General features: G+C 40.3%; 1 protein-coding gene across 1 annotated transcript in view; it reads left to right on the top strand.

Annotated features, from left to right (window-relative positions):
* Nucleotides 1-16,043, top strand: part of fer (fer (fps/fes related) tyrosine kinase) — a 120,720-nt gene that overhangs the window by 38,713 nt on the left and 65,964 nt on the right. The window contains exons 4-5 of the mRNA XM_072281363.1: nt 1,675-1,774; nt 4,577-4,760. Coding sequence (XP_072137464.1) covers nt 1,675-1,774; nt 4,577-4,760 — 284 coding nt within the window. The remainder of the gene's footprint in view (nt 1-1,674; nt 1,775-4,576; nt 4,761-16,043) is intronic.

Below are 16,043 nucleotides of genomic sequence, written 5' to 3' on the forward strand. Positions count from 1 at the left end.
ATTGGAAAGGGTACAGAGGAGATTTACCAGGATGCTGCCTGGTTTAGAGAGTATGGATTATGAGGATTAAGGGAGCTAGGGCTTTACTCTTTGGAGAGAAGGAGGATGAGAGGAGACATGATAGAGGTATACAAGATATTAAGAGGAATAAATAGAGTGGATAGCCAGTGCCTCTTTGCCAGGGTGCCACTGCTCAATACAAGGGGACATGGCTTTAGGGTAAGGGGTGGGAAGTTCAAGGGGGATATTAGAGGAAGGTTTTTTACTCAGAGTGGTTGGTGTGTGGAATGCACTGCCTGAGTCAGTGGTGGAGGCAGATATACTAGTGAAGTTTAAGAGACTACTAGACAGGTATATGGAGGAATTTAAGGTGGGGGGGTTGTATGAGAGGCAGGGTTTGAGGGTCGGCACAACAATGTGGGCCGAAGGGCCTGTACTGTGCTGGACTGTTCTATGTATCTATGTTATGCTAAGAGTACTGTGACAAACGTTTCAGCATCTGTCACAATAAAATGGAACAGTGGCATGGTAGGTAGAGTCACTGCCTCACTGCTCCAGCAACTCTGGTTAAAATCTGAATGTGAGTATTGTCATTGTGGAGTTTGACATTCTCCCTGTAGCTGTTAGTGGTCCAGACTCCTTTGTCATCCCACATCCTAAAATTGTGTACATTGTCCACTGTACTTTTTGCCTGATATGTTATTAAATGATAGGTTCTGGGAAGGAGTTGATGAATATGTTCCAGGGAAAATTGGTTGGGAAATGAAATTCCTTTGTGAGTCAGTATAATCTCGATCATCTGAAATGGTCTTCCATTTTGCAAGGAAATATGGAAGTAAGTCCTATATGTAAGAAAAACATATGGAAATCTCCAAAATGATTGCTTCCTGTTTTTATTTTGACAGATTAGAGTTCTTAAAACTACACCCTACAATTTGATATTGTCATTGTAAGAAAGATAATAAATTTAATATTAACAAAGAACCATTTGTATAAAGCTATGCCCAGCATGCTTAGAATTCAGATATTTATAGTAAAACTTCAACAATTAGGTGTTCTGCCAGCCGTGCAGATCTTGCAGACTATTGAAAGTTACTCTTTATTAATATCCCAATAAATTTTTAATTTGCTCTTCTAGTATATTGCAGATTATAATAAATATCACAATAAACCTGATAAGTTTAAAAGAACTCTAGGAAGCTGGACATTAGACTCTGTAACGAGATGTGGGAAAATTCCAAGTGAGTTGAATGGGAGTGTGGGAACTAGGGCCCCCACGAGTCAGAAAGGAACAAGAGAACCAGGGCCCCAGTAATAGGGAAGAGAACATGATAAATGTCAAACGGTAAAGCAGGTACTGAGCAATTGAGATTTCTGAATGGTTGGATATCAGAGTTGTATACTTATACCTATGCAAAACTTCATTTAAAGAGTGTCCTATTAAATTTGTTTGAGAATCCAAAATAGATCATTTCTCGCAAATTAGCAGAAGGGTAAATTCTCAACTAATTTATGGAAAAATATATATCCCACAGTTTAAATATTTTAATGTTTTGTAAAATATTGTATGGAAGACTTTGACTTTATATAAGTGTCCTTGGCCAACTCACCATTTAGAATTTTGCATACATTATCATACAACTTCTTAGTTTAACTTTTTAAAATTGTGTTAAGGTGACAAAGACTGAACTAGAAAAGTTGAAATCGGCCTACAGACACCTGGCAAAGGAAGCCACAGCAGCTAAGGAAAAATATAAAGATGCCCTTTTAAAAGGTAACTTAAATTAAAATGTGATAAATACATTTATTTTTTGATCCTTTTATGGTATCTTGAAAGTGAGAAAAACATTGAATTTGCACAGGAAAATAAAATGATTATTTAAGAATAATGTATGTTATATTATGGCACAGGATTGTGCAAGTAATTTACATTGTTTTGAAAATTGTTGGTCTTACTTCAAAGTAAACCAAATATTCTTCTGAGGACACAGTGTTATAAATGAGTGTAATTTAGTAAATTTTGTGAAAAACAGTACGACTTGATAATGTGTTATGAAGATGCATACTTATAAAATAAGCATTGTATTAACTAACTGCATTAAAATCTGCTGTGAAATTGTATAAATTTGCACTAATAAATAGTAAACATAAGCATAGAGTAGTTCATTTAATTGATCCATAAGATCTATTTCTGCTGTATAAAGTTCAAATGATAGATTATTGCTTCTGAGCTATACCTGGCTTATACCATCACAGTTATAAATTCCAAATCTGATTCATAGTTACACCATCAGGAAGAAATAATTGAAGAGTTTTAAGTCTTTAAAGTTAATTTACAATGAACTAGTAGGGTAATTTTCCTTGCAATTACTGCAAGACTGGCAATTGAATGTGCAGTAAAGGAAAACACAGGACGCTTCTTTATCATTCACTCTGAAGGACTAAAACATAAGTATCAGAGCCCAATTCAATTTACTTTAACCTTTGAAATCTTTGAAATTAACTTTTTATAATTGCCAGGTAAGAATGTGATATTTTGCCCACAGAAATAAAGTCAGTAGAATATAGAATATAGAACATAAAACAGTACAGCACAATAACAGTCCTTAAGACAACAGAATTGTGCAGAAGTAATAAAGCAGGTGATGCCTAATTCACTAATCTCTTCTATCTGCATAAGTTGATAACACTCCATTCTCTGCATATTCATGTGCCTATGTAAGAGTCTCTTAAATGCCTCTAACATATCTGCCCCCGGCAGTAAATTCCAAGCATCCACCAATCTCTGTAATAAAAAAAACATGCCTTGTATATCTGCTTTAAAGGGAATATGATTTCAAATTTACTGAATGTTTTTATGAATTTACTTCAGTTAATAAAGTACAAAACTGATGACTCTTACCATGAGACTGAAGTAAAACACCTACAAATATACATTTCATGTAATTGTGGGTTTCCAATGTGATGTGAATGAATTCGTTCTATAAAAGCACTCCAAGTTGTGGCAGGTACATGAATAACTTGCTTCATTTTCATCACAATCCCAGACTTGCAGAAATATTTTATGTTTTGAGTTGCTTCAGGCTGTGAAGGATAAAATTAATGATGGCAGCCAGCCAGGTTACATAAATATGAGCCTTTTAAGTTTGTTGAAGTTGTGGATATTATCTTCGGTTTGCAAGACTTTGTACTTGTTGAGAGTACTATAGCAAGATATTCAAGCCAAAAAAAGCTGTTAAAGACAAATGTACGTATTGCAGTGACGTATTGGAATTGTCCTTGTTACACAACCTGTGAAGCATGTAAAATGAAATTTGATGCTATTACTTTAAGAAATATTTAATCCTACTATGTTCCAGCTAATATTTCTTATTTTTGGCAATATCAGTAAACAAGAAATATTTCATTCAGTAGAACAGGCAAACCTTACATTACATTATGGAGTTGGTCAGCAAAAAAAATTCTTTATAGTGCCAGCTACCTACCTGGCCAAGAGTTTGCCCAAATAAAATTCAACACTGGTACCATTTGGAAATAAGAAGTGGAGGCAGGCATAAGCTATTACCAACATAATAGATGCCACGGTGACGTAACAGCAGGATGTTGTTATAGCTCAGGACATTGGAGTTTGGAGTTCAAACCCGCATCCTCTAAGGAGTCTCTGTATCTCCTTCCCCTGGAATGTGCAGGTTTTATCTTGGTGCTCCACTTTCTTCCCCCAGTCTAGAAATGAATGAGATAAGTTAATTGGCATTGTAAATTGGCCCTTGATTAGGTTAGGATTGAATCAGGGTTGCTGGGCAGCATGGCTCGAGAGGGCAGAAAGGCCTATTCTGCACTGTATATCTGAATAAAATAAAATATAATTCAGCATCTCAAGTCTGCCTTAATATTCATCAGAATTCAGCCTGATCTGATCTTGGCCTCAACTGCACACTCCTCTCTGTTCCCTATAACTGTCAGCTATCCCTGTAGTAGTATAAACTGATAATTTGTCTTTTCCAAAAAAATTCTTGCTCAGATCTCCCAAGTACAGGTTGACCATAAATAAGTAGTTGAAGTGAAACTGATATTCTCCTTAAAAACATGCTGCAGAGCACAGATTTGTGTTAGTGGTTAGCATTATATTCCACTTTGTTTTTAATTAATTGCCAACAACTGAAAGTTTGTTTTCGCACGTTTTTGGAATCTACTCTAGGAAGGAAAATTAACTTTAATTCTCTTCCATTGCCATCAATTTCTACCCAGTGCTTTAAGTCCTTGAATCAGGATTCCCTTAGAACAGCAATCTTAAGTGTCCAAGATGAAAATAAGTAAACTTTACCATTACTGACAAATCACAAAACACATATTTTGTTCAGATTATTGTTAAAAATTTTCACTAAGCAGAAAGTAAATCGTTTTTAAAAAATTACAACACCCCACTTTGTTCCTAGAGTCTATAGCTTTTGCAGGTATGCTTTTGATTTGAAGAATTGATTGACCATGCAGAGTCAATATTTGAAGAGTTTCCTGTTTATCTTAGAAAACAATTGAGTTTCTGAGGTTTGTACTTGTGTTTTCTGTCCTCCTTCAGGTAAAGAGACTGAAAAAGCTAAAGACAGATTTGACAAGGCCACAATGAAACTTCATAATCTACACAACCAGTATGTGCTTGCAGTGAAGGGCGCCCAGTTACATCAGGAACAATACTATGATAAAGTTCTTCCTCTACTCCTCGATTCTCTTCAGAAGATGCAAGAGGAAATGATTCTTGCATTGTAAGGCATATTCGAGATAATTCATCTATCACTTTTATAGAAGATTGTGTTAATTTATAAGTTTTTGAGCATTATATTATTTTGACAATCTAAGTGGTCAAATAAGGCACATGTTTTAATTTAGGGACTGACCTTTTAATAAAAGTTGTTCGGCATTTTTGTATGCAATGTTGCATGCTATGAGTACTGTTATTAAAAGTAAAAAAAATACAAAATGCAGATTCTGGATTTCTGAAATAAGAACAGAAAATGCTGGAAACACTGAGCAGGTCAGCCCATAACTGTGTAGGAGAAACTGAGTCAATGTTTTGGGTCAAGCACTGTCAGAACTGGGAAGGAGACAGAAGGGGTATGTTAAGCTGCAAGGATGTTAGAGGAGTGAGTATGTGTCCCTTCTTGCATTTATCAAAACCAAAACCTATATTCTTTTGACTATGCTCTGGCTCTTTCACTGTTCCCAGTCAGTTATTAACCAAAAAAATCTTGTTTGTAGCACATCCATTTGGTCACTGATTTTCTCCTATCAGCAAATGCTCCATTACCACCACTCATTCCCCCCCCGCAAGTTCCACTCTCTGTAGCTTAATAAGATCTTCTCTCCACAGTTCTGGTGAAAAAGTGTTACAATGCAATGCAAATTTATTTCCTTCTACCCAAGATGAAGTCCCCCCTCCATTATCCCTAAAGCTGTTGTCAATTTTAGACAATGAAAGAAATTGACCCTGAAGTTGGAGACATTAGTTAATTTGACAGTGAAATTTGTAAGGGAAGAAGGTGTGAGAATGAAGAGGTAACTTAATGGATACTTTAATTTCAGCTTAGATTTATTGGAGAGTATGAATGCATAGATAAATCTAGGCATTTATTCCTGCCACTACTTGCAATGAAGAGAAGAGCTGAATTAGAATAATAAACCGAAATTTCTTGAATAGTTGGAATACAGTAATGGTTCATATACAGTAATCTCCACTGGGTGTGCAGAAGTTCCAGTCATTTAAGATGGTTTTATATTATATTAATTTTTAAATAGTAATGAGTTTTCCTTTTTCACTTATGCTGCTCTACATATGAAAATTAAATTTTAGGGCTCTGCTGCCATTCAAGATAATGACAAAGGCAAGTTTCTTTCAGTTGCATTAGTTTTTGTGTTATTTCAGTAAAAGGGAGTTGTAGAACATAGAACACTACAACACAATACTGGCTCTTTGGCCCACGATGATCTGCCAACCGTTTAAACTACACTAAGATCAAACTCCTCCTTCCTTCCTACAAAGGAGGATTTTTTTTGTATCATCCATGTGTCCATCTGAGAGTTACTTAAATGTCCCTAATGTATCTGCCCCTACCATCACCCATGGAAGGGTGTTCCACACACTTAACGTTCTCTGTGTTTTTAAAAAATTATACCTCTGACTCTTCCTCCCCCCCACCTTATACTTTGCTACAGTTATCTTAAAATTATCCCTCCCCCTCCCCCAGTATTAACCATTTTTGCCTAGGCTGCTACGCTTAAACCTAACCTCCCTTTATTGGCCCTTGCCAAGTGCCTAAATACTCAATGATCTCAAGCCCATCAATGACCTGACTGGACCTACTCACTTTTTCAAAACTCATGCTCAAAATCCACAAACCATCAGCTCTGCTGACTGCAAGAGCGCCAGAGAATGTAGTCTTCTAGCTTGAAAATAACAAGTTTGAAATTGGATGGTCTTGAAAGGAACTTGGAAGAAAGTTAAGATTTGGTTACACTCCTGTCACTGACTTACTGCTGAATTTATAAAACCTGTTTGACTTCTGGAATATTGAATAAGTGAAGAAGTAAAATAAAAACACAAGCAACCATTTAAAGGGTTGGATCCATTTAAATCAGGATACGGCTAGTTGGTAGTTTTTTCTTGTTAGGTTACATTTTCTTAAACCTCTTGTTGTGTGTATATCGGAATTTTCTGTGAGAGAAAACCTTGAGTTTTACACGACTGGCTAAAAGATCCTGTTATTGTGACTAGACATAAACAAAACATGCATAGCTGTCTTAAATACCATTTGGCTCTATGGGTAATTTTTCTTTACATTTGCATTGTTTTTTAAAAATTTGGCATTGATAGTGTGATTACATGTTGAAATATTGCTAGATTATCTTATTTAGTCTGATAGGAAAACCCCTCAAAGTAAAACAACCAATTTATTTTTCAATGTCAAAAGTTTAAAACCAATTTATTATCAAAGTACCGATCGTTACCATACACAACCCGGAGATTTATTTTCTCGTAGGCATTCACAGTAAACACAAGAAACAAATAGAATCAATGAAAGACTGCCCCCAACAGGACAAACAACCAGTGTGCCAAAGACAACAAACTGCAAACATGAAAATAAAAAGATAGATAAAAGATTAAGCAATAGATATTGCAGACATGAGAAGAATCCTTGAAAGTGAACATGGGTTGTGGAAACAGTTTAGTAATGGGGCAAGTGAAGTTGTTCCCTCGGGTTCAAGAGCCTGAAGGTTGAGGGATTATAGCTGTTACTGAACTTGATGGTGTGAGTCCTGAGGCTCCTGTACTACATTCCTGATGGCAGCTGTGAGAAGAGGGCATGGCCTGGACAGTGAGGGTCCTTGATGATGGATGATACGTTCCTGTGACATCGCCTCGTGGTGGGAAGGACTTTACTCGTGATGGACTGAGCCGTATCCAAGACTTCTTGTAGGCTTTTCTGTTCGAGGGCCTGGGTGTTCCCATACCCGGCTGTGATGCAACCAGTCAATCCACCACACATCTGCAGAAGTTTGTCAATGTTTTAGATGACATGCCAAATCTTTGCAAACTTCTACCATGCTTTCTTCATAAATTCACTTATGTGCTGGACTCAGGACAGATCCTCTGAAGTGATAACACTGAGGAATTTAAAATTTCTGCCCCTCTCCACCTCTGATCCGCGATGAGAACGACTTATGGACCTCCGGTTTCCTCCTCCTGAAGTCCATTATAGCTCTTTGATCTTGCTGACATTGAGTGAGTGGTTGTTGTTATGGCACCACTCAGCCAGATTGCAGTCTCCTTCCTGTATGCTGATTCATCACCACCTTTGATTCAGTTCGTGGCAGTGGTGTCATCAGCAAATTTGAATATGGTGTTGGAGCTGTGCTTAGCCTCACAGACATAAGTGTGAAGCGAGTAAAGCAGAGGGCTAAGCACACAGTCTTGTGATGCACCTATACTGATAGAGATCGTGGAGGAAATATTGTTGCTAATTCAAACTGTCTTGGGATCTGCAAGTGAGGAAATCGAGGATCCAGTTGCACAAAGAGGTATTAAGGCCAAGCCGTGAAGCTTTATTGATTAGTTTTGAGGGATTGATAGTACTAAATGCCAGGTTGTAGTCAATGAAGAATTTCCTGATCTCCAGAAGTTCCTAATCTCCATCTACGCTTTCCAGAAGTTCTGTATTTGAGTGAAGAGCCAATGAAATGGTATCACTTGTTGTGCCCGTAAGCAAATTGGAGTAGACCCAAGTCGCTCCTCAGGCAATAGTTGATACGTTTTATCACCAACCCCTCAAAGCACTTCATCACAATGTATGTAACTGCTACTGGAGGATAGTCATTGAGGCAGGTTACCACGTTCTTAGGCACCAGTATAGTTGAAGCTTGCTTGTAGCTGGTGGGTATCTCAGACTGGTAAAGTGAGAGGTTAAAAGTATTGGTGAACACTCCAGCCAGCTGATCAGCACAGATCTTTAATGCTCGGCCAAGTACCTTGTCTGGGCTGGTTACTTTCCGTGTGTTTGCCCTCCTGAGGGATGCTCTCCTTCAGCCTCAAAGACTCAATTCACAGGGTTATCTGGGACTGTGCAAAGTTGTGAAGGTGCCTCCTGAGCATAAAAGGTATTGAGCTCAGCAGGAAGCAAAGCCTGTTGTCACTTATGTCGCTTGATTTCACTTTGTAGGAGGTGATAGACACATTAAAGCCAGCTGCAATGACAAAATAAAAGTTGAAAGAAAATACTACTGTATCTTGGTGCATTAGATCTTTGCAGTTGATTGCTCAGAATCACTGCTTATGATATGAATGTTGATTTGATATTGAAATGGAGGCATTAACTTGTTTACAATAAACTGGTTAATGTCTCTGCTAAAATAATAGATAAGCAAATATCACAATAATGTATTCATCATCCTTAAGCAAGTACTGGAAACCAAAGTCTGTGTAGTCAGCTCCTCTATTAATTAGTGTTTGTAGCAGAGTGGCCATTGTTGTTCCTTTGTTTAAGAAGGGCAATAGGGATAATCCAGGAAATTACAGGCCACCAGTAGAAAGGAAAAGGCCTTGACAGAGTGGATGTGGAGAGGAAGTTTCCTATGGTGAGAGAGTCTAAGATCAGAGGACAGAGCCTCAGAGTAGAGGGGCGTCCTTTTAGAACGGAGATGAGGAGGAATTTCTCTATCCAGAGAGTGGTGAATCTGTGGAATTCTTTGCCACAGGCAGCTGTGGAGCCCAGTTCTTTATGTATATTTAAGGCAGAGGTTGATAAATTCCTGATTGGTCAGGGCATGAAGGGATACGGGGTGAAGGTAGGAGACTGGGGGTGAGAGGAAAATTGGATGAACCATAATGAAATGGCAGCACAGACTTGATGGGTCAAATAGCCTAATTCTGCTCCTATATCTTATGGCCGTATGGAAACTATAGGCGAGGATACTTAAGAATAGTATTTACTCACATTTGGAAAAGCATGGATTTATTTAGAGATGGGCCTACACTGCCTTGTGTGGGAGGTGATCTCTTACAAACTTGATGGAAGTTTTTGAGAAGGTGACAAAGATGGTTGAAAGCAGGGGAGTAGATGTTGTTACATGGACTTTAAAAAGGCATTCATCAACGTCCATCATTGTTAGCTGATTCAGAAGTTTCAGATGCTTGAGATCCATAGTGACATGTAGCCTGGATTAAGATTGATTCAGCCTTAGAAGTCACAGGGGTAGTGGCCAATGGGTCTTAATCTGCGTAGACATCTATAACCAGTGATGTTTTAGGGATTGGTGCTGGGTCCTATTGTTTGTGAATTACTTGGATAAAAATGTAGATGGATTGATTTGTTAGTTTGTAATGAAGGTTGTTAAAGGATCAGCAGGATTTTGGTCAGTTACAGATATGAATGAAAAATTGGTAGATGGAGTTTAATTGAGTCATGTCTAAGGCATGGCACTCTAGGAGGTCAAATGCAAGTGGTGAACATACAGTAAATGACAACTCTTGGCAGAATTGATGTATAGAGGGATATTGAGGCTCTGGAAGGATGATAAAGAAGACATATGGCATGCTTGCCTTCATTGTTTGTGGGCATTGAATATAAGAGTAAGGAAGTTGTGTTGCAGTTGTATCAAATATTTTGGAATATTATGTCTGGTTTTGGTTGCCCTATTACAAGAAGTATGTGGAGGCTTTCGAGAATGTTTAGAAGAGGTTCACCAGGATGCTGCCTAGATTAGACTCTATTAGATAGAAGATGTTGGGAGAAGTTGGATTGCTCTCTTAAAGGTGTTGGAGGCTGAAGGTGGACCTGCTAAAGGTTTATAAAATTATGAGAAACATACATAGACTGAATAGTTATTTTTCCCCAAGGTAGAAATATCAAAAAACTAGAGGATGCATCTTTAAGATGAGGCAAGGAAAGTTTAAAGGAGATGTGTAGAGTAAGTTTTTTTTTGACGTAGCAAGTGGTACATGAGTTGAAAATGCTGCCAGGAGTGGTTATGGAAGCTGACACTATATGGCATTGAAGAAGCATTTAGGTATATAAACATGCAGAAGATGTGGGGAGTATTGATAACGTGGTGGCAGACAAGTTTATTTCAAATTGGTATTGTGGTCAGCATGATGAGCTGAAGGGCCTGTTTTCTTTGCTGTATTGTTCTATGCCCTCTGTTTTGCCTCACCTTGTCCATGCCAACAGTGATGTCCATCTAGTCTAATCCCATTTGCCTTCATTAGGCTCGGAGTCCTCTATGCCAATCCTGTTCAAATATCTTTGTGCCTCCAACATTTCCTTTAGCAACTCATTCCAGGTATTCACCAACCTCTCTGTGGGAAAAATGTACCCCTCTGATATCCTTTAAATTCTCCCCTACCACCTTAAACCTGTGCCTGGTAGTTCTAGATCCCCCTGCCCTAGGAAAAAGATTCTAGCTTTCAATCCTATATATGCCCCTCATAACATTAAAGTTACCCCTCAGCCTCCTACGTTCCAGTAAGAATAAACCCAGTCTACCAACCTTTGTTTATAACCACAATTCCCCCCCCCCCACCATCAAGGCAACATCTTAGTGAATCACTTCTGTGTTCTCTCTGTTGTTATCACATGCTTCTTGCTCTGTCGTTTCCAAAACTGCACAATATCTAAATGCGTTCTAGCTAATGTTCTGAACAAATGAAAGGTGCCATCTCAACTCTTATGCTCAGTACTTCATCCTATGAGGGCAATCTTTTTTACTACCCTTTCGTCCTGTATTGCGACTTTTCAGAGAGCTATGGATATGCACCCCAAGATCTCCATTATCAACATTCTCAAAGTCCCTAGCATTTGTTCCAAATGTCTTATCATAAATTGACCTTTCAACTCACATTCCTTCACAACTGTTTGCTATCTATGACTCCACTAATTTCAATGCCATCTACAAAATTACCAATCACACCCTTGACATTCTTATCTATAGTAAGTCATTTATATATTAAAATGCAAACAACAGGAATTCTGCAGATGCTGGAAATTCAAGCAACACACATCAAAGTTGCTGGTGAACGCAGCAGGCCAGGCAGCATCTCTAGGAAGAGGTGCAGTCGACGTTTCAGGCCGAGACCCTTTGTCAGGACTAACTGAAGGAAGAGTGAGTAAGGGATTTGAAAGTTGGAGGGGGAGGGGGAGATCCAAAGTGATAGGAGAAGACAGAAGGGGGAGGGATAGAGCCAAGAGCTGGACAGGTGATAGGCAAAAGGGGATACGAGAGGATCATGGGACAGGAGGTCCGGGAAGAAAGACGGGGGGGGGGGACCCAGAGGATGGGCAAGAGGTATATTCAGAGGGACAGAGGGAGAAAAAGGAGAGCGAGAGAAAGAATGTGTGCATAAAAATGAGTAACAGATGGGGTACGAGGGGGAGGTGGGGCCTTAGCAGAAGTTAGAGAAGTCGATGTTCATGCCATCAGGTTGGAGGCTACCCAGACGGAATATAAGGTGTTGTTCCTCCAACCTGAGTGTGGCTTCATCTTTACAGTAGAGGAGGCCGTGGATAGACATGTCAGAATGGGAATGGGATGTGGAATTAAAATGTGTGGCCACTGGGAGATCCTGCTTTCTCTGGCGGACAGAGCGTAGATGTTCAGCAAAGCGTCCCAGTCTGCGTCGGGTCTCGCCAATATATAAAGGGCCACATCGGGAGCACCGGATGCAGTATATCACCCCAGTCGACTCACAGGTGAAGTGTTGCCTCACCTGGAAGGACTGTTTGGGGCCCTGAATGGTGGTAAGGGAGGAAGTGTAAGGGCATGTGTAGCACTTGTAAAATAACAACAGGAATTCTGCAGATAAAAAGCACTTCCCGTTTCTGCCTCCTACCCAAGATCCACAAACCTGCCTGTCCTGGCCGACCTATTGTCTCAGCTTGCTCCTGCCCCACCGAACTCATTTCTGCATACCTCGACACTGTTTTATCACCCCTTGTTCAATCCCTTCTGATCTATGTTCGTGACACTTCTCACGCTCTTAAACTTTTCGATGATTTTAAGTTCCCTGGCCCTCACCGCTTTATTTTCACCATGGATGTCCAGTCCTTATATACTTCCATCCCCCATCAGGAAGGTCTCAAAGCTCTATGCTTCTTTTTGGATTCCAGACCTAATCAGTTCCCCTCTACCACCACTCTGCTCCGTCTAGCGGAATTAGTCCTCACTCTTAATAATTTCTCCTTTGGCTCCTTCCACTTCCTCCAAACTAAAGGTGTAGCTATGGGCACCCGTATGGGTCCTAGCTATGCCTGCCTTTTTGTTGGGTTTGTGGAACAATCTATGTTCCGTGCCTATTCTGGTATCTGTCCCCCACTTTTCCTTTGCTACATCGACAACTGCATTGGCGCTGCTTCCTGCACGCATGCAGAACTCGTTGACTTTATTAACTTTGCCTCCAACTTTCACTCTGCCCTCAAGTTTACCTGGTCCATTTCTGACACCTCCCTCCCTTTTCGAGATCTTTCTGTCTCTGGAGACAGCTTATCCACTGATGTCTACTATAAGCCTACTGACTCTCACAGCTATCTGGACTATTCCTCTTCTCAACCTGTCTCTTGCAAAAACACCATCCCCTTCTCGCAATTCCTCCGTCTCCGCCGCATCTGCTCTCAGGATGAGGCTTTTCATTCTAGGACGAGGGAGATGTCTTCCTTTTTTAAAGAAAGGGGCTTCCCTTCCTCCACTATCAACTCTGTTCTTAAACGCACCTCCCCCATTTCACGGACATCTGCTCTCACCCCATCCTCCCGCCACCCCACTAGGAATAGGCTTACCCTGGTCCTCACCTACCACCCCACCAGCCTCCAGGTCCAACATATTATTCTCCGTAACTTCCGCCACCTCCAACGGGATCCCACCACTAAACACATCTTTCCCTCCCCGCCTCTCTCTGCATTCCGCAGAGATCGCTCCCTACGCAACTCCCTTGTCCATTCGTCCCCCCCCCCATCCCTCCCCACTGATCTCCCTCCTGGCACTTATCCGTGTAAGCAGAACAAGTGCTACACATGCCCTTACACTTCCTCCCTTACCACCATTCAGGGCCCCAAACAGTCCTTCCAGGTGAGGCAACACTTCACCTGTGAGTCGACTGGGGTGATATACTGCATCCGGTGCTCCCGATGTGGCCTTTTATATATTGGCGAGACCCGACGCAGACTGGGAGACCGCTTTGCTGAACATCTACGCTCTGTCCGCTAGAGAAAGCAGGATCTCCCAGTGGCCACACATTTTAATTCCACATCCCATTCCCATTCTGACATGTCTATCCACGGCCTCCTCTACTGTAAAGATGAAGCCACACTCAGGTTGGAGGAACAACACCTTATATTCCGTCTGGGTAGCCTCCAACCTGATGGCATGAACATCGACTTCTCTAACTTCCGCTAAGGCCCCACCTCCCCCTCGTACCCCATCTGTTACTCATTTTTATCCACACATTCTTTCTCTCACTCTCCTTTTTCTCCCTCTGTCCCTCTGAATATACCTCTTGCCCATCCTTTGGGTCCCCCCCCCCCTCCGTCTTTCTTCCCGGACCTCCTGTCCCATGATCCTGTCGTATCCCCTTTTGCCTATCACCTGTCCAGCTGTTGGCTCTATCCCTCCCCCTCCTGTCTTCTCCTATCATTTTGGATCTCCCCCTCCCCCTCCAACTTTCAAATCCCTTACTCACTCTTCCTTCAGTTAGTCCTGACGAAGGGTCTCGGCCTAAAACGTCGACTGCACCTCTTCCTAGAGATGCTGCCTGGCCTGCTGCGTTCACCAGCAACTTTGATGTGTGTTGCTTGTATATATTAAAATGACAGTTCCATGACTGATCTCTGCAGTATACCACTTATTACAGATTTCCAGTCAGAAAAATACCCATTTACCACTGATCACTCAGTCATTGAATCCTTGTGCCTTAACCTTCTGGACCAGCATACTATGTAGGACCTTGCAAAAGTCTTACCAATATCCATGTAAACCATGAATACTGCTTTGCCTTCATCAATGTTCCGTAGCATTTCCTTTTTTAAAAAAAACCTCGTCAGATTTTTGAGATATTGGGATCTCTACTTTCTCATCTCCATTTTAAGAACCTCTTAAACATTAGGTTCCAGCATTTTCAGTTTTGTTTCCCATAAAATTTGTCTATGAACAAAGTTTTGTCTTATCCCTAATAGCTCCTTTGATATTTGGCTTCATTGTGAAACTGTGTCTTAAGTACTTTAAAGGCAGTACATAATGTAGGTCATTTAGCTTTATCAGCTGTATATTTAATGGCAGAAAAGAAAGGTTGATTAAAATTCCTTCAGGTTAATGAGGTAATATTAGAAATATGTGACCACATTACCTATTCTTTAATCAGAGAGATGTAGATATTTCTTGGATGTGAATGAAACAAATTAGAACAGTTTTGTATTCAAAGCTGAGGAAAATTAGTTTAAAATCGAATAAAGAGATCTGAGTGATATGGGAGGATGGATCAGTAAGTTTGTGATGACATGAAAAGGGGCAGAATTATAGTGCAGAGGTTAATCTTAGACTGCAGAGGGACGATGATGTTTTGGTGACGTGTGCTGAAAAATAGCCGATAAAGTTTAATCCAGACAAAAGTGAGATGATGCCTTTTGGGAGTACGAATGAGGCCAGGATATATACCATGAATGGTAGGGTCTTGGGGGATATTAAGGAGCAAAGGGACATAGGAGTACAAGTTCATAGATCCTTGAAATTGGCAATGCAGGTAGACAATGTGGTTTGGAAGGTAAAGGGAATACCTGCTTCCATTATTCGGTGCATTGAATGGAGAAGTAGAGAGGTTATGCTCCAACTTTATAAAAATCCCAATTAGAACTCAGTTGTAGTATTGTGTACAACTCTAGTCACTGAAGTATAAGGAAGGGATCTAATAGTGATGGAGTGTGTGTGGAGTGTATATGCCACTGTGTTGCCTATAGGGTGGAGCTGTTCAGTTATTAGGAGACACTGGGGAAGCTAGGTTTTTTTCTCCCTGGAGCAGAGGAGAATGCAAGCAGAAATGATTGAGGTATATAAAAAAAATCATGATGGATATAAATAGGATAGATTGCAGGAATCATATCAGAGGTAGTAAAGACTAGAGAACATGGGTTTAGAGTAAACGAGTGGAACCTGCTTCACCTAGAGAGGCAAGTACCTGCAGTGCACTGCTTGAGAATGGTTGCAGCTGTGTTGTTGGCATCACTTAAGAAGTGTGTGGATTCATGTTCATTTACCCCATTAATTTTTTGTTTTATTTCTATGTAACATTCCATAGTTTCTATTTGTCAATTATTCCTTGTGAAATTTCCTTCAAACTTTGGACAATATATTTATGCAATCAAAGCTAAGTACTTAATTAAGCCCATTACCTCTACTGAGGCATATGCAGTCGACAGCATCTCGCCTGGGCCAGGCTTTCAAGATGTCCTCAGGTGTAGCCCATCTTGGTGTCAGACCGTTTCTTTCTTAGGGGTGAGGTCTTTGGAGCTTCTATT

This window comes from Mobula birostris, chromosome 17, assembly GCF_030028105.1.
Source record: "Mobula birostris isolate sMobBir1 chromosome 17, sMobBir1.hap1, whole genome shotgun sequence".
In the NCBI taxonomy this organism is placed as follows: domain Eukaryota; kingdom Metazoa; phylum Chordata; class Chondrichthyes; order Myliobatiformes; family Myliobatidae; genus Mobula; species Mobula birostris.